The sequence below is a fragment of the Colobus angolensis genome, unplaced genomic scaffold, assembly GCF_000951035.1.
Source record: "Colobus angolensis palliatus isolate OR3802 unplaced genomic scaffold, Cang.pa_1.0 Scaffold562, whole genome shotgun sequence".
Lineage (NCBI taxonomy): Eukaryota > Metazoa > Chordata > Mammalia > Primates > Cercopithecidae > Colobus > Colobus angolensis.
Window position 1 is genome coordinate 950,032 of NW_012119177.1, and position 24,673 is coordinate 974,704.

At 36.2% G+C, this 24,673-nt stretch overlaps 1 protein-coding gene across 1 annotated transcript in view; it reads right to left on the reverse strand.

Annotated features, from left to right (window-relative positions):
• SOGA3 (SOGA family member 3) overlaps window positions 1-24,673 on the reverse strand; it is a 49,238-nt gene that overhangs the window by 17,681 nt on the left and 6,884 nt on the right. Inside the window, exon 4 of the mRNA XM_011961677.1 lies at window positions 24,445-24,603. Within this exon, the coding sequence (XP_011817067.1) occupies window positions 24,445-24,603 (159 nt within the window). The remainder of the gene's footprint in view (window positions 1-24,444; window positions 24,604-24,673) is intronic.

Sequence of the window (24,673 nt, forward strand, 5' to 3'; positions counted from 1 at the left end):
GCTACTCAGGAGGCTGAGGAAGGAGAATTGCTAGAACCCGGGAGGTGGAGGTTGCAGTGAGCTGAGATCATGCCACTATACTCCAGCCTGGGTGACAGAGCGAGACTCCATCTCAAACAAACAAACAAACAAACACACACACACAAAAATAATATTCATGATTGATTGGAGAAGGTAAAAACATTAACAGGAGTTTGGAAGAAGTTGATTCTAACCCTCAGGGGTGACTTGAGGGGTTCAAGACATCAGTTGAGGAAATAAATGCAAACGTGGTGACAATAGCAAGAGAACTACAAGTATAGCCTGACTGTGACTGACTTGCTGCAAGCTTGTGATAAAACTTCAATGGATGAGGAGCTGTTTCTTATGGATGAGCAAGTGATTTCTTGAAATGAACAGTATTCCTTGTGAAGATGCTATGAACTTTGTTGAAATGACAACAAAAGATTTAGAATATTCTATAAACTTCCTTCATAAAACAGTGACAAGGTTTGCAAGAATTTACTCCAATTTTGAAAGAGATTCTACTGTGGGTAAAATGCTGTCAAACAGCATTGCAGGCAATCTTTCATAAAAGGAGAGTCAACTGATGTGGCAAATAACATTGCTGCCTTATTTTAGGGAATTGTCATAGCCACCCTAACCTTTGGCAACCACTACCCTAGGCAGTCAGCAGCCATCAACATCCAGGGAAGACCTGCCACCCAACAAGATGATGACTCGCTGAAGGCTCAGATGATCCTTAGGATGTTTTAGCAATAAAGTATTTTAAAATTAAGGTACATACATTTTTTTTTATATATCATGCTATTGTACACTTAACAGACTACAGTATAGTATAAACATAACTTTTATATGTACTGGGAAATCAAACAATAGTGTGACTTGCTTTATTGCTGTGGTCTAGAACAGAGCCTGCAATATCTCTGAGGTATGCCTGTAAATGGGAATATGTGAATAAACCAGCCTGGGCAATACAGTGAGACTTTATCTCTACAAAAATTTTAAAAAAGTTAGCCAGTCATGGTGGCATGCAGCTAGTCCTAGCTACTTGGGAAGCTGAACCAGGAGGATAGCTTGAGCCCAGGAGTTTCAGGCTGTGGTAAACTATAAACCTACCACATACTCCAACCTAGGTGATGCTAGACTCCAGCAAGACCCTGTCTAAAAAAAAAAAAAAAAGGTGGAGTCTACTTCTGTACCTCTTCTAACTGAGCTGGCCTCGTGACTTGCTTTGACCTGTAAAATGTGGTGGCAGAAATGGCATGCTGGTTCTGAGTCTATCCTTGAGAGATTATACAATTCTGCTCACTCTCTTTTGGAAATCTGCTACCCTGTGTTTTAAGTCTGGGCTGGCCTGCTCCATGAAAAGTCATGTGGCCCAGTTGCTTCTATTGCCCTAGTGAACAGCCAGTTAATCCCCAATGCAGAGCCTTCTAGCTGTTAGCTGACCATAAATACATGCATGGACCTACCTGAGACCAGAATGGACCACAGAATTATGAGCCACATAAATATTGCTTTAAGCCACAAAGTTTTGGGATGGTTTGCTAACAGCAAAAAACCACTGACACATCTACCAAACATTTTTCACCACTGGGATTAAAAAATACATTAAGCTAATGAATTTAGTTCATATTTATAAAAAAATTCCTTACTCAAATTCCATAAAAGCAAAAAAAAGAATGTAAAAGGCTAAGAGGAAGAGTTGAGAAGGTTATCAAACATAAAAAAAGAAGCTTAATGTATTTTCCTTGTTTCTATTTCTCCCCTGCCTTTGCCACTATTTTGATTCCAGAAAAAAATTTTAATGAAACTGAGCTTAAAGAAATTATTTTTAGGCAGGGCGCGGTTGCTCATGCCTGTAATCCCAGCACTTTAGGAGGCTGAGGCAGGTAGTTCACAAGGTCAGGAGATTCAGACTATCCTGGCTAATACAGTGAAACTCCATCTCTACTAAAAAATACAAAAAATTAGCTGGACGCAGTGGTGGCCGCCTGTAGTCCCAGCTACTGGGGAGGCTGAGGCAGGAGAATGGCGTGAACCCAGGAGGCGGAGCTTGCAGTGAGCCGAGATCCTGCTGCACTCCAGCCGGGGCAACAGAGCAAGACTCTGTCTCAAAAAAAAAGGAATTATTATTATTATTATTATTTGAGAAGGAGTCTCGCCCTGTCGCCCAGGCTGGAGTGCAGTGGCGTGATCTCAGGTCACTGCAAGCTCCGCCTCCCGGGTTCACGCCATTCTCTTGCCTCAGCCTCCCGAGTAGCTGGGACTACAGGCGCCCGCCACCTCGCCCGGCTAGTTTTTTGTATTTTTTAGTAGAGACGGGGTTTCACCGCGTTAGCCAGGATGGTCTCGCTCTCCTGACCTCGTGATCCACCCGTCTCGGCCTCCCAAAGTGCTGGGATTACAGGCTTGAGCCACCGCGCCCGGCCAGAAATTATTTTTTAAAGTTCACTTTTCCAGTTCTAAATTGCAGATACTTCCCTTAATAATAGCAGGTGTTCAATTAGCACTAAAGGTATATATGAGTTAAAAGCTAATATATTTCATCCTAACATTTAAGCTTATCATTGGGTGTGAATCAGCACATTTTTGAAGTATTTCTTCTATTTGAACTTAGCTTTTATTCTTCATTTTTAGGAAGAAGTGATATATACATCTTCACAATGCCTTTATCTATGCTTCTGATTTATATTTGTCCATCCCACCCTTAGTTTTAGCAAATTTTATCATTCTGTTTCTATAGTTTTTCTAGGCAAGAGAAGAAAAATAACTTTAAATTTTCCAAAATTCCCTACTTATGTAAATTTATAGAGTTGAAGCACAAAGACAAATACAAAGGGAACTATACCCAGGAAATTCTCAATTTTAATTTAAGAATTAGATTTTCCAAACTTACAGTGATAGTTTAAAGAGCCAGACTTTAGAAAAGAGTAGAAGCTGGGAGTGGTGGCTCATGCCTGTAGTCCCAGCACTTTGGGAGGCCGAGGTGGGCGGATCACGAGGTCAAGAGATTGAGACTATCTTGGCTAATACAGTGAAACCCTGTCTCTACTAAAAATACAAAACATTAGCCAGGCATGGTGGCGGGCGCCTGTAGTCCCAGCTACTCAGGAGGCTGAGGCAGGAGAATGGCTCGAACGCGGGAGGTGGAGCTGATACTCCGTCTCAAAAAGAAAAAAAAAAAAGAATAGACAAAGGAAGAAAAGAAACATTATTAATTCATTGATTCTAATAAATAATATTGGAAGATATGGGAAGGAAAGTTGACTGGCAATTTAAATCTGGAAATTGTTTCCAGACATAATAATAAATTCTAAAAGTCCTGGATTTTTCACTCTGACTCCCTTTTAAAGATGATCATAGAGGCACATATCAGAGGTTAGGAGGTATATCTGGCACACAGATGTTTATGTCATGAAGGCAGAGATCTGAATTTGCCAATAAATCAACCAACCCTCTTCTGCTAGACAGCGAAACCCTTTCTCCATCTCGTAAGTCCAGATACCATTCCTATCTTCTGAGTTATGAGGCTGCCAAACTTATTTTATTCTACCTCCAGTGAATGCCTAAATAAAAGCAAATTTTAAAAGCTAAGAAAACTATTTTTCTGCTCTAAAAACTGATACAATGCCAAACTAAAATAGCTGTGATCATGGTATTATTATTATTTTTTCAAACTAAAGAATGCAATAAATTTTCCTTTTCTTAGTTCCTCTATTCTTTTCCCACGTGATAAAGTAGATATGTACAGCAGAGGTCAGATTGACGACAGAGTTATGTGAATTCTTGATTGTTAAGGAATATTAATGAGTCAATTTGTAAAGCATACCCTTGAATCAGGCTACAAATAAAAGAGAAAACTTTTAAGTCTCTTTCGGTGTGGGAATTAGAATTGTCTTCACAGGGTCAAATAGGTTTGAATGGCCCTTCAATTGCACAGTGTCTTTTTAAGCCATTCTTTGGTGCCAGTAATTACTTTAGAACATCTCTGCCCTTTTCCTAATGTATTATTTGGTAATAATGCTTAAATATCTTTAAACTGGAACCCATGTTTTGTAACTATTAGTGGCATTAAACATTAAAATGGCAAAACCACAATTACTTTTGCACCAACCTAAGAGTAGAGTGAAATTTAGGCACATCAGAAACTTAGAAAGTAAAATGCTGAACTTAACTCCAGAAAATCTAAGACAGCCTAAAAACCATGGGATATCAGAAAGAAGAAAAAAAAAATAGAGGCTTCTCTTGTTAATGGGATGTGGTTACAATAGAACTGGAGGAGATAGCATTGGTCAGAAACTGTAATAGTTGAGGCCTACAAGATCTTTGTGAAAACATACCCTTTAAAAGTCAGGTTAGAACTCAATATTGGCTGCCTTCCATTATGTAGTTCATATCATATGATGAAAACATTTCCTGGATCCTTAGGAAGAATTGGCCTCTGTGTTTACTAAGCTTCTCTGGGATTTGTCAAGGGACTCAAGGCTACCACTGAAATAGTCTATGATACAAGCAATCCTTTCATCATTGTAGAACCTTCTTTTGGAGCAGGGTATGTGTTATTAGAGGGTCTGTCAAACTGCCAATAATAAACTGATCACAAAGCAACACCACCTTGCTTTAAAAAATCAAAGCCAACATGCTAAGTGCTTCTTTAATATATCATGTATTACACTTGGATGGCACCATGCAAAAGCCTCAGAGAACTCCACCCAAGCAAATGGATTTAAGACTGGGATATTTCTCAGCTTACAGTTTAAAAAATCTGAGAACCTGGTGGTTCACACCTGTAATCCCAGCACTTTAGGAGGCCGAAGTGGGTGGATCATGAGGTCAGGAGATCAAGACCATCCTGGCTAACACAGTGAAACCCTGTTTCTACTAAAAATACAAAAATGTAGCCGGGCGTGGTGGTGGGCACCTGTAGACCCAGCTACTCGGGAGGCTGAGGCAGGAGAATGGCATGAACCCAGGAGGTGGAGCTTGCAGTGAGCCGAGATCAAGCCCCTGCACTCCAGCCTGGGCAATAGAGCAAGACTCCGTCTCAAAAAAAAAAAAAAATTATTTTATATCTTAGATCCACGGTAAAGATATGTTTATTAAACTATGGATGATAACAACAAATGCAGATATGTATTCTAATTCACTCTTGTTAATGGATTGGGTTCTAACCATTATTGCATTGAGTAATTAAAAGACATTTAGAAAATTATGTCTGGGTAGTGACCACAGTTCCTTAAGGCCTTTGCTTATAATTGAGGCAAAGAAAAAACTGTGGCCAACATGTATAAGGTGAAAGGATGAGCTGTCCAGTCTATTCTATACTGCATCTCAATCAGCTTCAAACTCATTAATGCAGTGAAATTAGCAACATTGTTCTATCAGGTTTAGAATCTTGTAAGAAATATGCTTGAATGTGCCGTTACAAGATGGCAGGACACTAACGGGTGGGCATTACGTGAGTGTTTAAAAATTGTTCTTTACACAATTATATAATTAAGATATTTCACAATACAAATTTAAAGGTCAGAGTATTCATTAATTTCCAAAATGCACTAAAAGGATGCAGAAGCAAGTTTCTGAGGGTAATTCCTGGACTAGGTTAAATGTGATAACCCACAATTATGTTTTAAAATTTTTGGAATTAGTTACCAAATTTAAAAATGTAAACCATTTACATTTGAAAAATCCAAATTTCCAGTTTCAATTGAAACATTTGAAGAACGGAATTTGGGTTGAGATTATGGCACGGCAACACTGGGTTAAAATTGAATATTAAGACATACACTCTCGGCTGGGCATGGTGGCTCATGCCTGTAATCCTAGCACTTTGGGAGGCTGAGGTGGGTAGACTGCCTGAGCTCAGGGGTTTGAGACCAGCCTGGACAACATGGTGAAATTCCGCCTCTACTAAAATACAAAAAAAATAGCTGGACAATGAGATCACTTGGACACAGGAAGGGGAACATCACATACCGGGGCCTATTGTGGGGAGGGGATTGGGGGAGGGATAGCATTAGGAGATATACCTAATGTAAATGATGAGTTAATGGGTACAACACACCAACATGGCACATGTATACATATGTAACAAACCTGCACATTGTGCACATGTACCCTAGAACTTAAAGTATAATTAAAAAAAAAAATAGCTGGGCGTGGTGGTGGACACTTGTAATCCCAGCTACTCGGGAGGCTGAGGTACGAGAACTACTTGAATCTGGGAGGTGGAGGTTGCAGTGAGCCAGGATCATGCCACTGCACTCCAGCCTAGGTGACAGAGTGAGATTCTGTCTCAAAAAAAAAAAGACACACACAACATACACTCTCCAGTTCGCCCCATCACTTCCAATGTAGACAGCTTCACTCATTCATATACACTGCTTGGCCCCTAGTGACACTGGAATGTTCAAACTCTGCCCTGGACTGCTAAGGTCATGTATGTGGAAAGAGTCCAAGAAACACAACCTTCCATATAGTGCCTTACAAGAATCTTTCCTACCCTACCTACACCCTACCTGTGTTTTCCTGGTAACCAGGAGCTTGCTTCTCTATGAGGCAGGTGATGCATTCCCTTTACAGATGGCTCTAATGAATAACAAAGTCTTTATTTTGATCACAAATCTACTTAAAGTTAAAAACTACTTAAAGTGATTTTAAAAATCTAATTTATCTTCTATACATGGTACATCTCTTCAAACACTGGAAGAGAGCAATCACATCTCAAATATTTTCTTCTTCAGGCCATAAACACTCCCCAGTTCTTTCAAACATTCCTTATATAATATGAATTAGTACCTAGTTTATGGTCAACTAAACTTCCTAAGCCTTTTTTTGTGTAAACACCTATGAATATATTTCACTCCTCCTGTATTTGTGTAAATTAAAAAAAAAAATCAAATTTCAAGACATTGCATTAATTCATATTAAATTTCATTTTGTAAATTCAGGTTTATCACTCTAGTATGTTGACAACATTTTGATTTTTTGTTCTATCCTTTCTCGTATGTTCCTTGGTTCCTAGTAAGAAGAATCCTGCCTAGATATTTCTAAATTAGCATTTAGTAGGTATTTACTAGGGACATAATTGAACTAAGCTGGAAAAAAAAATCACAAAAAGAAAGACTGAGTTAACTTTTTGTTACAAATGTATGAAAACATCATCAATAAAGCATGACAATCACAACTTCTGTAATCTCTATCCATGTACCATTAAGTAAAAATCATGAATAAAGTAAGATTACAGAATATTTTCTCTGCAATCTTAAATGGATTAAAAAAATTTTCTCTTCATGATTTGATTCTATGCTAATAAACTATTCTTGGGGATAGTTGATCTTCTTTGGCCTTTTCCTATGTTTATGATAAGTAAAGTAGAGACAGAAGTAATTAGCTTTATTTTAAAAATTGAGAGTACATTTAAAAGGGCAAAGAACAAAGCCCATCTTTTAAAAGCAAGTAACACATCCATGGAGTGTGTTTGCTTATGTGTACATTCATAGAGCAAATGTGCATGAGTGTATGTGCCTGTCTATGTGCATGTGTCTGCATGTGAAAATCGTATATGTATGCTGAAGCATGTATGTGTCTGTGAATGTATATATATGTATGTATTTTAGGTTCTGAAAAGAATTTCAGCGCACTTTAAAAACTGCTTAGCAAATTCTAAAACAAAAGGGCAATCAGAATCTCTGACACCTCTATCCATATACCAAACAGGTAATTTTGAAATGTATCACAAATATTAGAAGACATGCCCACTGAAATAAGTTATACTTTGATTTTACTTCATGTTAACAGGCATCTTGATATCCTCTGGAATTGTACTGGTATGTGTTCAAGTCAGTCGGCTCATTTCTAAGTTATTTTAGAATAAATGGACAATCACTAAGTTTCTGAAAATTTAACTTGAACAAAAATAAGTACCATATTCTAGGCTAAGGAAATTCCTTAGTCTCTTGATATAATGCTAAAGAATACACATACATGCACATGCATCTTTTTTAGACATGAGAGCAACTTAAGAACTACACATGTAGTAGTGCCTTAATAAATAATAAATAAGTACCTGGGGGAAATAAATGCATGTACACAAGAGCATGAGATATCACTGCCATAGCAATAAAATATTCCACATATTAATGAAGTTAAGGAAAGTAACCACAGATGAATCAGACTTATTTCCTAAAGTATTATTTTTTAAAGAAAATTTACCCCATTCATATTGTTACTCAAATTGACAGAATTCTGAGTTAACATACTATGAAGCTATCATTTCCTTCTGATTAAAATATATATGAAGGCAAAGACAAAAATGTAAACATAGTAATATCAAAAACTAAGGTGGCAATCAAGCATTAACCAGAATCAGAAAATTTTCTTTTAACAATAACATCAGTGGAATTCAAACGAGAAATATAAGCCATCTAATATATAGCCTTCAATGTCTGAAACAGAAGGATTGGCCATGCAGACCAATAAAAACTAGACATCCTGTTTCTTAAAAGGTTAAATGTAAATTTGCTATATAACCCAGCAATTCTAATCTTAGGTACATACCCAAGAGAAATAAAAACGTATATTCACAAAGGACTTGCACAGTACTATTCCTAGCAGCATTGTTCATAATAACCAAAAGTTGGAAACAACCCAAAATTCCATCTACTGGTGAATGAATAGATAAAATATGATATCTGTCCAGTGGAATATTATTGGGCAATTTACAAAAGGAATGAACTACTGATACATGATATGACACAGATTAACTTGAAAAACAGTATATTAAGTAAAAGAAGCCAAACCTAAGAGACCACATACAGTATAATTCCAGACATTATATGAAATGTCTAGAAAAGGTAAACTCATAGATAAAAGAAGTAGATTAGTAATTGCCTGGAGGTAGTCAAAGGGAAGGAAGAAATAGGAATTAACAGTAAATGGGCATGAAGAATCTTACTACTATGGTAATGAAAATGTACTAAAACTGATTTCTGGTCATTGTTGCATAACTTGGAAGTTTACTACAAAATCACTGAATTGTACCATTGGAATGGATTAATTATATTATATGTAAAATATGATTCAACAAAGTTATTTAAAAAATCAGGCAGCTAAAACGTCTGCATCCCAATCCTATTTTCCCCAATACATAAATAAGTATTGCACAGACAATTCTTAGCTCTCTGGTGGTTAAATATTCAAACAAGTAGGAATTAGGCAAGGAAAAAAAGCGAGGTGATTAGCTGTGTAATGAATCATGAAATATATTCTTTCCTTATCCAAACATTCAGGGGAAGAAACATAGGTAGAAAAGGCTTGGGAGCACCCATGTTGAGGTTTATTGTTTTTCATATATTAAAGGTAGGTAAAGAACAACTACAAACTGCTTCAAATATTTCTAAGATATGTCTCCCTCAGAGTCAGTGTACCTGAGTGCTGCAGTAGCAGCCTTTCCTACTTCAAACAGACCAGAACTAGCTGAATGTTTACAATCATCAGTAACTGAGTTGGAATTGTGCACATCAAGCTGTTCTATACCTTTGGCTCTGAGAAGGGACAACTAATAGCAAGTGGATAGTGAGAAGGACTAAGAAAGAAAGTCACATAGTGAGTATATAAAGCCAACATTGAATCTATAAAGAGTGTTTGACATTCAATGATGATATTTTCTAAGAGAAAGAAAAAGAGGAAAAAACAATTCAAAGAGGAAAGGATAGTCTTTCTGACAAACGGTGCTGGGGCAATTCGAGATCCACATGCAAAGGATGAATTTAGACCCCCAACTCACTCTATACATGAAAATGACTCAATTTGGATTGTAGATCTGAAAGTAAGAGCTAAATCCACAAAAGTCTTAGGAAAAATACATTGAAGTGAATTTTCCTGTAGGTTAGGCAAAGATATCTTAGATGTGACACCAAAAGCATAAGTGATAAAACAAAAAATATATAAATTGGACTTCATCAAAATTGAAAACTTTTGCACTTCAAAAGACATTATTAAGAAAGTAAAAAGACAAGCCTAGGAAGACAACATTTTCAAATCATGTATCTGATAAAAGACTTATATCCAAAATACAGATGGAGCTTAAATTGGAACTCAAAAATAAGTAGACAACCCAATTAAATATGGGCTAAACACTGTGAATACACATTGCACAAAATAAGAAATATGAGTGCACAATAAGCAGATGAAAAGATACTCAATATCATTAGGGAAACAAATTAAAACCACAATGATGTATCATTTGATACCAAGTAGACTAACAATAATAATAATAAAAAAGATATACAATCAGTATTGACAAGGGTGTGGATAAATTGGAACCGTCATCCATTGCTGGTGGGAATGTAAAATGGTGCAACCCCTTTGGAAAACAGTTGGCAGTTTCTTTAAAAAGTCAAACACAAATTCACCATATGACCCCCAAATTCTAATCTTAGCTATCTACCCAATAGAAATGAAAACATATATCCACACAAAAACTTGCATGTGTATGTTTATAACAGCATTATTTATAAAATTAGAAAGTATCCAATGTCCAAAAGCTGCTGAATGAATAAACAACATGTGGTATATATATACAATTGAATATTACTTGGAAATAAAAAGAAATGAATTACTGATACACGCTACAGGGATGAACCTCAAAAACACTGGTCTAGGTGAAAGAAGCCAGATACAAAATGTGACATATTTTATTATTGTAATTATATGAGATATTCAGAAAACAAAAGCTATAGATTCCAAAAATAGATTAGTAGCTGATTGGGGTTAGAGCTAAGAACAGAAGGTGACTACAATTGGACATGAAAGATCTTTACGAAGTGATGGAAATGTCCTAAATTTGTGTTATGGTGATGGTTGCATAACTCTGCATATGTACTAAAAAACCATTAAATTGTACAATTAAGTGAATTTATGGTACGTAAATCAAACTTCAAAGCTGTAAAAGTAAAATGCATCAGGATGACTTAAAAAGTCAGCTAAAAAAAGAAAAAGAGCCCCCAAATATTTCTGAAAACTATTTGCTATGAGAAACAGAAGACAGTTTTATAAAATATTGTATTCTTAAAAAGATAACAAAGATGGTCTCTATGAACTAACAAGAAAGTTATAAGAGGAGATTAAGCTCTAAAGACTAGGAAGGTGTCAGGAATAAGAAAACTCAAAAAGGTCACTAAAATTCAGCGCAAGAATGAAATTTTGCACTGACGTCTTTAAGGCGCACAACTGACATAGCAGAAAATTGATTCAATAATATTGAAAACAAACTTGAAAATTATCTAAGACCACAGAGGAAAAGGACTAAAAAATGAAAGGATGAGAAGGTAGTAAGGAATACAAAGCGAAGAAAATGCTATGAAGAAAAATAGAGCACATGATTATCAAATCTATAATACAAGAAAGCTTTTCTGAAATAATGAATAAACAAGTGTTAATTTTCTGTATGTTCTGGACATGTTATAAACAAAGACCATCACTTAGATATGCCCAGGTGGTATTTCTGAACTGGGTATTCTTTAGCTACTCAGATTCATGCTCGCTCCTTCTCTGCCCTGCTCTGTGCTCCAGAAGGCTGACTTCTGCAAACTTTACCCAGAATTTCTCCCCACCAGTTGACTCCTCCTTGGGTTTGGCCAATAGAAGGCACTGGCAGGCACGCTGAGGGATGGAAGGTGGGAGAAGAGATAGTTCAGAGTATTTCTCCTCACTTCCTTTCTTTTATAACACCACATTTTTAGGCAGCAGCTAAGTCCCCTTCAGGTGACAGATCCCACTGGGAGGACCCTACTCCACTGGCCTCTACAATACTATTTCCTTAGCTGTGTCTTCATTTCTCAGGGTGGTGATGGTTTCCAAGAGCAGCAAGCTTTTTCTGAATGCCTTGCCAGCCCTGGTTTGTTCCCATAATCCTGCCCACACCACTGTAACAATCTCTTTTCATTTGAACCATCTTGGGTGAATCCTGTTTCCCACTGGGGAACTCAGATTAATATAAATGATGAAGAAAAATATCCATAAATACGTAGAGAGAAAATAATCTGACCTACAAAGGAATACAAGTCAGACTGATCTCATACTTCTCCATTGCAAAATGAATGCCAGGGCTAATATATAATAAGACAGATTTTTTTGACTCAATAATTTTATTTTGCCATTCCTGTGTGAAATCAACCAAAGGCTATTTTCAAAAGTACAGAAGTTCAGAAAATATTTATAAGCTTTTTTCCTGAAAAATAATGTCAAGTATTATCTAATCAATGAAAGATTATTTAAAACTATGATCTCAGAATTGTAGAAGTTGTGGTTTAAAATCATTGATAGCATTGAATTGTTTGAATACCTATAATATTTTTTAAATTTTTTTTAACTTTTGTTTTAAGTTCAGTTGTACATACGCAGTTTTGTTACATAGGTAAACTTGTGTCATGGGGGTTTGTTGTAAAGATTATTTTATCACCCAGGTATTAATTATTTCTCCTGATCCTCTCCCTTCTCCCACCTTTTACCTTCCCACAGGCTTTAAAATGGAAAGTATATACTATAACAATGAAACATTTAGTATTAATAATTTTGTCTATAATCTCACATTAAATTAACAATGAACAGGCTGTAGTGTAAGGAGTTAAACTAACTGAAAGATTTCTTTTTTTTTTTGAGACTAAGTCTCACTCTGTCGCCAGGCCGGAGTGCAGTGGTGCAATCTTGGCTCACTGCAACCTCCACCTCCTGGGCTCAAGCAATTCTCCTGGGCTCAAGCAATTCTCCTGCCTCAGCCTCCCAAGTAGCTGGGATTACAGGTGCATGCCATCATGCCTGGCTAATTTTTTTGTATTTTTAGTAGAGACAGGGTTTCACCGTTTAGCCAGAATGGTCTCGATCTCCTGACCTCGTGATCTGCCCGCCTTGGCTTCCCAAAGTGTTGGGATTACAAGCATGAGCCACTTCTCCCAGCCAATAATTTTTTAAGTTTCATTTTTGATTTTAACAGTTGGGAAAATTGAGAATTGTATATGTATTACAGAATATAATTAACACTAGTAGAATTAAAAATAGGATAACTACTTTCAGAATGACTCTAGAACACAATTATTCTAATTTAAACTTAGCCACACCACTAAATGAATAAACCCAATAGCTATATTTTACCCTTGATGGATAATACTTTCCATATAACAGATATTCCTAAATACACACAAATGGATCACTTGATAAAGTTCTATGAAAATTTTTCTTTTCTTCATATGCAAAGAGGCAGTGGATACAACCACATACTAATGTATTAGTTGGTCATTATATACCTGAATAAGTAAGCAATTGGTCTAGTTATTTCTACTATTATTCAAGGTTCTTGGGTAATGTAATGGTAAGAAACTCTTACTTTGTGAAGGAAAGAGAAAATTAACAGTTAATTGTATTAACCACTTACCCCCATGATTAATTGGCTACACAAACTTAAATAACTGAGCTAGCCAACAGATCAAGTAGAAGACTCCGAATTTTTAATTTTAAGTGCTTCTAAGTTGAATCATGCTGAATATAAATGCTCCAATTAAGTGAAATATGTAAGTATAAAATAGAAAATGTCAGGAAAGGCTAAATGACAACTTCAAATGTCATCTTCAAATGTCATTTACCATCTGGATAAAGATCAATTTAACTGACCCTGAAATGTAAAAATGGAATCAGGACAGAAGCATCAAATAAATAATTGTATTTCCATCCAAATTCAGTCAAGTCTAAGGTCTTCAACATATAACTGAAATTTTAATTTGGAAAATACTTTCCAATATACACCAAAAGTGCACATTATATTTACTCAAAAGTAATACCACAAGTATTTGAAAACAAAAGAACTGAGTAAATTATAATTTAAGAAGCTAAAGATGAGCTCCTATGACAGTAATCTTATCTTTCTAAAGCTCTTCTCTTGCCCAAACTTTTATTGATAATTTTTATACTTATCACTGTGTGTGTATTTGAATTAAATAGAAATATAGTTCTTAAATTCAGAGAACATTAAATTTAGCTGTAGAGTCAATAAAAACTACAATGCAATCTAAATTATCTTGTGCTTGACCACTTTTGATCAAAGAACAGTTCTTCTTTCTCTGCTACTCTGCTTCTTTTCAGGAAGCATATTTATCTAGCAGTATGGTAGGAGAGAGCCATTTAATAGGACAAATCAACATAGTCAGCCCTGTTGCCCTGTTGATGAATGCAGTGGCAGGTAATGCAGCCAGATTATCTCCCTGTCCATCAAAACACTTGCAAATGGATCATGAAGCAGTAAGGACTAAATACAGGCCTAGTGGAAGAGGCAATGGATCCGATGGAAGAAGTTAGCATGGCTTTATAATGAAGTGAGATTTAAAGGAGAATTTCAGAGACTAATAGACATTCATGAAAAAATGGACAGCAAAAGCATTTCAAAGTTCTGTAGAAAAAAATGGGGTCCTAGATAGCTCCAAAATTTTATTCTGATAGACTTCAAAATTCTTTCTAGGAATTTTCTTAATCAGCCAACCTACAGCTACATGATAATAATAACAATAACATCTGATATGGTACTGTTCAATTTATAAAGCACCTTCACATATGTTATCTCATGTTACCCTTGTGAATAGACTTCATAGGAAAAATATTTATTTTCCTTTAAAAGGTGATTAAATTGAGAGTCAGCTATTACGTGGCTTCTCTGAAGTAACATAGCTATTACATTTGTAAAAAGTGAGATAGAATTGACAGACCTGAAAACATTTTTCTAGCCCTATGTTTCTAGTTTTTTCTCCAAAGATTCCCTTTCTGTAAGATAAAATAGAATTTTCCCTACAGCCACCCTGGAAGTCTTCTCTCAGTGTTTACTCAAAACATTCTCTGATAGACCCTAGAGTATTACAGAGGATTATAGATTCTAGGAGTATTGAGGTTCCCTAAAGAGGGTATGTTATTTGTGGGTCAGGAAGAACATGAAAGTGGCAGTGGAGGGGTAGCCTGAGTCCTTGCAGTGAGGCCACACAGCACTGACTACTGGAGACAACGCATTGGATGCAGACACACTTAGGTGTGGGCCTGGCCTACTAACTGGTGACATTAACCTCTCTGAGCCTTGGAGTCTTCATCTCTAAAATGAGGCTATTAGCAACATAATTATACATAAACTATCTAGTTCAGCCACTGGCATGTAATTAGCACTCAACACTGGTGGCTACTGAACCACTGCAGCCCTGGGGTAATTTTCCATATCTCTCCAGCCAAATTAGCTGCTAAATCAATTCTCTCAGACATTGAAGATATGAAGCAAATTCCAACGGATAGTCTTTGGGAGTGACAGGATCTGCAGTCTTCTCTCATTCCTTAAACTCGCATTTTACATTTTTTCACCAAAGCACAAAGAAGTTAAACTGCAGAGCTGATGCCCAAGATGTCAGAGTCGTCTTCTTGTTCTTGGGTTCCTGTCCTCATTCCCTTTCTCAAGAATCCAATGGTACCTTGTTTCAGGGAAGACCTGTTGTTTCTGGGGGATAAATGGAATCTGAGAGATGCAAAGTGAGTGCTAGAAGTTTCTAGAAGGTAGTAAGGTCTTGGGAGACTTCTACTTCTGGAAGTGGGGTGAGGCTGGAGTTACCCATCCACTTCGTTTTCATCATGTTTGGATTGCACTAAGCACCATGGAAACAGCCCTGGTTCACAGCCACCTTTTTTTTTTTTTCTTTCTGCAAAATCAGGCATGAACACCTTGCTTAATTACCATTTATTCTCTTTTCAAAATTACTTATTGTTTACCAACTTTGTGCCCTGTTCTCTTTTGGTTGTTATAGACACAATTAATAACATGGACTCAGTCTTTAGTCTCAAGGAGTTTACAGTCAAATGCAGGAAAAAAGTTATACACAAATCAAGTAAGAAATAATTATTGTAATATTATGGAAGAAGGTGGTCTCATTGCCTATATGCTGGGAACTGAACTAGATGCTGAGGGTGACACAGTGACCAATGCAAGAGGGGCTCTTGTCCTCTTAGAACTCACAGTCTGGTTGGTCTTGTGCGGACTTCATGAGAAGTATTTGGTACAGTAATGTATATGTGCAGCTATAGTCGAAGTACTTTAGCTGTCTTTCCTATTAGAAAATAATTAACTTGTGGGCAAGGACTACCCACCTGGTGACATTATCTGTTATTCCTTATACACATTACATATATGCTTCATAAATAGTTGCTAAGTGAAAGTCAGATCCAAGTTTATATGTTTTTATTTTTTTGTAAAAGGCTGAGACACAAATAAGATGTTATTTCTGCCACTAGTGGGAGCAATGTCATTCACAGGCAGCCAAGGGTGGCCACGGTAGAGGGGAGTGGTGGAGAATAGTGTCGTTTATTACTGCCCCAAAGCCTGAATGCACCACATGTACTATTTAAGTTACAACTGTGCCCTGAGAATCTCTTAAGGAAGGGATTGAGGTTGTTTAATTGATGTCTTTTCTGCATGAGGTTGATGTCTGTCACACATACAAAGGCCAAGTAATCTCAAAAAATTTTTTTATTATGCTCTTGAAAACATAAAGACTTGCATCTTCAAAAAACATCAGAGAAGTTATAGGGAATAAAAATAAATTTCAATGATAACAAAATACAAACATTTGGATGTTTAGCTGAGGATCAGCGCTGGTTAACGGCCACATTCTGTGGTTTGAGCCTGGCAGCCTTCCAGGGGCAGGAAGCATGGGCAGATTTCATCCTAAGAATCATATGGTTAAAAACCCCACCTCAAGACTTTCTGCAGAAATTAGAATGTTTAGGGGCCATCATTGAACACATTGGTTTATTTACTGGAATAGATGATGAATTCTTTGGTTACCACATGGTCTTTATAGCTTCCTAGAGTGTAGAGCCAAGGCCACATCAAAAGGCATGGCTAGATTATTAGAGAGGTTCAACTTGTACTCATTCCCACATATCACGTCTTCAGTTGTAATTTCTACAGCACTAGCACAGGCCCTGAATGCTGAGTAGCAACAGAGAGATAACTGTGTGTCTTACTTCCTGTGTTAAAAAATGGAATCAACCTAAATGCCTATCAATTATAGACTGGATAAAGAAAATGTGGTACATATATACCATGGAATACTATGCAGCCATAAAAAGAAACAGATCACATCCTTTGCAGGGACATGATTGGAGCCGGAGGCCGTTATCCTTAGCAAACTAATGCAGGAACAGAAAACCAAATACTGCATGTTCTCACTTACAAGTAGCACTAAATGATGAGAATACCTGGACACATGGAGAAGAACAACACTCATTGGGGCTTTTCAGAGGATGGAGGGTGGGAGGAGGCGGAGGATCAGGAAAAATAACTAATAGGCACTAGGCTTAATACCTGCATGATGAAATAATCTGTACAACAAACCCCCATGGCACAAGTTTACCTATGTAACAAACTTGCATTTGTACCCTTAAACTTAAAAGTTAAAAAAAAGACACATGTTCCTCAAATGTCCACTTTTTTCAATTAAAAAATGTGTTATCTGGAAAAAAAACTTTCAGTAGGGACCTTCAGTGGGTGCAAACTTGGAGTTTAATGCAACACTTTGCCATCTATATCTTTATATCCTCTGTGTTATCTACATGGCCACGCTACACCAGGCATTAAAAAAATAGCTGTTGACTGACTATATGCAAAAATAATTATAGTATTTAAATAATAGTAATGAAACTGAATTTTATAGCTGACTATGAAACGTTCAGGGAGAACAGAGATGGATAACTGACAAAGTAGAAAATGGTATATTTATAGGAAGCTTCGAGAGCACTCAGTTTAATTTCTGCATTTACATATTAAAAACTGAGGCCTATAAATTTTAAGTTGTTTCTTCAAGGTCATAGGGAATGACAGATGAGGTCTCAAAGCTAGTTTATAGACTCCATGATATGTGTACTTTCTAACAATCACACTCAAATTCATGGCTAATGAAAAACTGACTATTTTCTTTTCTGTAAAATTTTAACTCATAATTTGTTAATTCTATAGAAAAGACCTGTCAAGTATTTAGAAGGTTCATTTATCCATGATGGTTGCACGTAAAGTCTGTGTATAACTGCAACATTTTGTTGTACTATATTGATTTTCTTCATGATTGCACCAGAGGCTTCACATAAAACTCAGTGTTGCTTCTATATCTGGTCACAGCTAGGAAATGACTTCTTTCAATATTTGGTCCCCAGGCTTGAGTGATACTAAACTCAGAGCTGTTTCATAACAATGTACATCCCTTGGATTAAGTTTTTCTTCATCTTTCCAGCATTTTAACCTAATTTGAAAACCCTTATTTCAACAGTTTTATGGCTTTATTGCAAACCATTTCAAATTCCCCCCACTCCCCCGCCTTTATTTTACTTTATTTTATTTTATTTTTTGAGATGGAGTCTCGCTCTGTCCCCCAGGCTGGAGTGCAGTGGTGCAATCTCAGCTCACTGCAAGCTCCGCCTCCCGGGTTCATACCATTCTCCTACCTCATCCTCCTGAGTAGCTGGGACTACAGGCGCCCGCCACCATGCCTGGCTAAGTTTTTGTATTTTTAGTAGAGATGGGGTTTCACCGTGTTAGCCAGGATGGTCTCGATTTCCTGACTTTGTAATCCGCCCGCTTCAGCCTCCTAAAGTGCTGGGATTACAGGCGTGAGCCACCATGCCTGGCCTCAAATCCCCTTTTAAGGTAGGTTGGATATAGAAGTCAGAGAAATAAACAACACTTCAGTAACTATATAAGTAATATACTTCCATGGAGATACTTAACATGGATAAATTGCTAATCTCACAGAGGTGAGTCACTCAAAGTTCAGCCTTGAGCCCTTGGACCAAATTAAACTGGACTCTAAGAGTTCAGGGTTGGAGACTTAACTCTTATTAATATGCTTCATCAGCAAAAGCAACAAAAATTTAAATATACATGTATTAAACAATTTTTTTAGAAAGCCCATTACATTGCAAACATCCAAATCAATAGATATTTTAGATGCAAACTGGAAATGTACTCAATAGGAGATGCTTAATCAGGTAAAAGCCTGTATTTGTTCAGCATTTTACAGTTTCAACAATATGAAGTGCAAAATTTCAGCCGACAAAGGAACTGGAATCTGATCAACAATGTGGGGGTGTGTCATGCTGTCCTGTATTTTTATGTAAATAAGAAATTTGAAGTTTATAATAAAAGTTCATTATATTGTACAAAAATAATCCACCAATTTCTGATCTGTATACTACTTTGCTTCTGATGGGGGCTTGGCATCTGGGTAAAAGAGTCATTTACATGTGACTGAATATTAAAGATCACTTCAGAGTACATGGATCTGTATATCTAATTTCATTTAAAAATCCAATAAAATTTATAATGCCTACATAAATACATCTTTAAAATGCATTCATAACACATGGCAACTTCCTGGAAGACAAGCTTTTCTATGCTTACCTGACACACTCTTCCTTGTTTTTAATTTAGTCTCTTATTCCTGCCCATGTTATTCAACAAACTATTGGCTCTGAGAAGATATGACTAAAATAATAATGTTTAATTGATGCATCTAAATATATGTATGGCCATTTCATTTTAAAATATCAATGACTAATGTTTTATTTTAAAATGTTAAGTAAACTACCAGAACCAGGGGAAAATATTTGCAAGAAATGCCCTATTAAAGTGTCTCTTGAACTGCTTCTTCACTGATTTATCATTCAACATTTCTTTTCCACATTTTATTATTCAGGAAAACATACCCTATTAGAACCAAGTGTAGTTATGATCAGTTCTTTATTTTATATAAGAAAATAAACAGGTAATTATAAACATGTAGTACAGAATTTGCCTATTAAAGTTTTCCATTTGTAAAGACAATCTGGATATACAGATATACTCTCAAGGGACTCTAAAAAACAAAAAATCAGAGATGCTGTTAAATTTATAGTACTAATTACTTTTGTGTTTTAGAATGAAAGTTAATTGTAATAGATAAGATCTATTATACCAAGTACACAAAAAATAAAAGTCCAAGATAGATGGTGCTATTTCAGTAGGCCAGTTAAGAACCTTCTGGAGCACAGACTGAGAAAAGTTAAGAAAATTATTTTCTTTTAAGAATCTTGTGTATGGGTGAGGTATGAGACAATATAAGGAGTACAGATTCTGAAAAGAAAAAAGATCTGATAAACGGTTCTCATCATCATCATCTTACTCTTTCTTTTCTTTGCTCCTCTGTTGGTGATTCTTTGCTCAAATATCTGTTTGAGCAGCAGACCTTAAAAGTGACACAACATGACCCTTCTTCTGTTGATGATTACAAGGAGCTTCAAAGCTTTGAAAATAAAGTTCACTGCTACAGCAGCAGAACCTCATGACAGACAGTGATCCTCAATTTAACTAGAGCAAAAACTCACCTCTCACAGAGAATGCATTGTCTAAAGCCTCCTTCACAACCTCACTTTATCCTATTTGCACATGAACCCATTCTGGCATTCAAAGAGCTACTTGTTGTTTACATGACATAACTTTAACTAAAACCTCTGTCTCTTTGATCATTTCCAATGTTGAAAGATAGATTACCATTTGCTACAGGTTACAGAAAGGTAAAGGCATTCTTCTACAGTAAGAAAGCATACTGCTGGTAGCAATCAATGTTTTATAATTGGGATGAAAATGCTATTAAGATTCAAAGGCAGCATTTGAAGAGGTCCCTCCTATTTGTAGTTGGTCAAACATCAGCTATTTCAATACAAGCAATGAGATGCAACAGATGCCGCTAATTACCTCCATTCTGCCTCTACTCAATTCTTCTTACTCCCAGGTGCCTACTCCATCCTCTCAGGGGGAGAAGATAGGCAGATAGATGTGAGGAGTTGCACAGGACCTTGTGTAGCCACCAATCCTGAGAGCAATTGGTCAATACCTTTGAAGCTAGTTAAATTTTTAGTAAACAGTTCTAAACTCTAGCAGATGGTCTATTGGTCCCAGTGGTGCTGTTCAACATCTATATGACTCCATATAAAGATCTAAAATCTTGGAATTGGAGGACTGCTTCTCTCAAGTATATTCTACTTAATATTTTATGATTTTACTCTATAACTAGTGTCTTTTCTCTTAATGGAGAGCTTGGCCTGGTTCTACTTTTCTCCTTTAAAAGAATGACATGAAGGGATGACAATTCATCTCTGACCAAATTAACCAAGTTGGTTAACACTCACCAAGGGCTTGAATATGTTTTCATTTTACAACCAATGAAGCAGATGGTTAACTGAAGTTGTTGCAAGTCATCCAAGGAGAAACTTACAACCCTTATCTACAGAGTAAGCCAGTTATAATTGCAGCTCAGTTTTAATATTTATCTTCTTAGAGCATTATAAAAAGTACTATTGCAAAAATCTTATCTGAATGGAACATTTCTGATTTCTAAACATGTTGTTAAACTACTCTTTCTATTTCTGACATTTTTCTGAATACTATGAAGGTCAACCTCAAATGAGTAATTATAGAGCACTCCTACAAGAATATTATTTGGTTTTCCTTTATTATGTTTAGTATCCTCCAGATCTTTATCTTCCACTCTTTCACCCTTTCTCTGTTTTTTTTTTTTTTTTAATTTCTGTTCCCCACCACCTTCCATCTTCTCAAATCATGAATGCCATTTTCTTAATAAAAGATTACTTTAAAGGCTGATGTTCTGCATATATACTCCTAAATTATTTTTACTTTTATTGTTGTATTCCCTAATCAGGCATTGGCATTTGGTTTTTATAACTCTAAGGAGAATTAAATTTCCTCTTTAGTATGAACTTCTATACCTACATTGCTTGATGCTGGAATAGCATTTTCCCAACCCAGAATTAGAGCCCTGAAGGAAATAGTCACCGGGAAGAGTGTGAGCAAAAGAATCAAGGAAATGCATCCTTACAATCTCCTGAGGACATTCCCAAGTTCTACCCTTTCCTCCTGGTGGCCAGATTATCTTGGCTTTTATTTTAAGATGGGAGAGGTCCCATCGTTCTGGCTAACGGATAGACAGTCTACGCATATTTTCCCCTTTAATAGATGTAAAATGAAAATCAGAAAGCTCTTATGCCATTCTTAAGTACAATTTTCCAGGTATCCACTTAAAACATTCACATGACACCAAATTACAAGGCATTTCTTTTTTATCTCTGGTAATCAAGCAAAGTTTGTTTGTTCTTGAATGCTTTAAATTGTATAAACAAGGAATATGAGAGAGCACAGTAACGTATGAACAGGGAACGGCGCCCATGAGACTGATGATGAACTTTCTCTTTGCTTGCTCACAGGAAGCTATCAGATTGTTGCTGCTGTGGGTTGAATTCTGTTCTCTCCTTCTACACTCCCTGTCAAATTCATATATGGAAGTCCTAACCCCCGTTGCTCAGGATGAAATCTCATTTGGAGACAGGGTATTTAGAGGTAATCAAATTAAAATGAGGGTTGGGTGCCACGGCTCATGCCTGTAATCCCAGCTCTTAGGGAGGCAGAGGTGGGAGAATAGCTTGAGCCTAGGCAGGTCAAATGAAGTTCTTAGGGAGGACCCTCATCTAATATCACTGATATTCTTACAAAAAGGGGGAGTCTGGAAACTGAGAGCTACAAGGAGAAAGGCATGTGACCATGAAGATGGTCATCTACAAGCCATAGAGGGAGGCCTGGAACATATCCTGTCTTCACAGCCCTCAGAAAGGACCAACCCTACTAACATCTTGATTCCAGACTTCTAGACTACAGAACTGTGAGACAATTCATTTTTTCTGCTGTTTAAGCCACCCAGTTTTTGGTATTTTGTTACAGCTACCCTAGAGAACTAATACAGTTACCTACTTTACTTTTTTTTTCTATAAATGAAAGTCAATTTTTGACATATCTTCAACTGTACATTATTGTTGAAGAAATATATACTTATATCTGTATTAATTTCATATTTGATCTCTTAACTTCACAGAAAAATCTTTGCCATTCCTTAAATGGCAATGTTCTGAATTTCATGAGAAAAAGTCTTATATACCAGAAAAAACATGTTGAGAATCATCAAAAACAACCTTTCAGTGTAGAACTGGATAAAAGTAGACAAGTAGAAGTTACAGGTCTTTTAAAGTCATCCAGTTACTGGTGAAAATAGATCACACAGTTCCCAGTCTCCATATTTTTCTACGATAGCACAGAGCAACTCCTAGCTAGTAGCCAAGGATTTCATATCATTAAAAATTTTTTTTTACTATTTTGTTATGTTAAAAAATGTTTAAAGTCAGGATAATATAAGTAGACAGATGACAAAAAAATAGTTTACTCCACTGAAACTGTATTCTGCAAAGTCCTAACACATATTCTTAATCAGACTGTTGATATTTTCACTGCTACATGGTAGATATATTTTTGTACCATTTTGAGATAAGCACAGCAATGACAGGTGGGTCAATACCTCAGTCTGTGGAAAGATTAGAATTTTCTTTAGAATTCTGCTTATTCAAGCAGAGGAAATTTTTCAGAAGACAACTTGTGCATTTGCTAATTCTCAATGGTAGTTTTCACAAGTTGCATTGTACATGTTCAGGTAGCTATCAAAGAAAAGTATAATTTAATTCTAATTAAATTGCTATTTATCTTAAAGCTAATCGTTTCTTGATAGATGTTTCTGTCTCTTTTCTTCTCCATTTCTTTATCCTGATTCTATTCTTTTAGAAGACTCATGGTAAATACATTTGGAATCTTTGAATAGCTGACATGAAGGAGAACTTTGACTCTTCTGCCCTAAAGGGTATAACTAAGATGAACTGGCTAAAGTTACAATTAAATATATCTCATGTAAAAAAAGAAAAAAGGAAAATCTTTAAACAGAGCTATGATATGATACAGTTGGCTGCTGTGAAATATCTTCAGGGATAGTCCCTGGTGATATTCTAAGCATTAGAACATTGTGGGAAGGGGTGGCTTTGCTATAGACAGACTTCAAGCAATGACTGAATTAGATCAAATGGACCTTAGAGTCCTTTCCATCCTAAAAATTCATGGTTCTATGAACTCAATAGTAATCTTCTGGGGCTAATTATTCCCCTCAACTATCACAAGGCTCATTCCTTGACACTCTTGACACCTTTGCATTTAGTATGCTCTGGAATTTATTTAATTAACATACATTTAGAAGACACAGAGATGAAACACAGAGATCAGTCAAAGCTCGTACATGTCGAGTTAGATACAGTGTTTAGGTCAGAATCTTTTGTCGCTACTCATTTATTGGTATGAAATGATGTATTTTTTACTATTCGGGAAAGAGTAAAAAATTGTCCTGCAATCATAAAATAAATTTTTTAACAGTCATATTAGTCCTTGGGATTCTTTTCTAATGGGCTAAAAATACATAGTACACCATGAAATAATCAAATACTAACCTCTTTCATTTTTTCCAGTTCATTCTGTAAAGCTTGCTTTGCAATTTCAACTTCTATGAGCTGTTGCCTCAGTTTCTCATTTTCATCTTCTGTTGTTGTTCTCTTTTCTTCCACATTTTCTAATTCATGATGAAGTCTCACAGATACATCCTTTGCAACCTGAATTAAGGTGTTTGTAACAATAAAATATAATTAATTACTATATAATAAGGGCTAAACTTTTATTCCT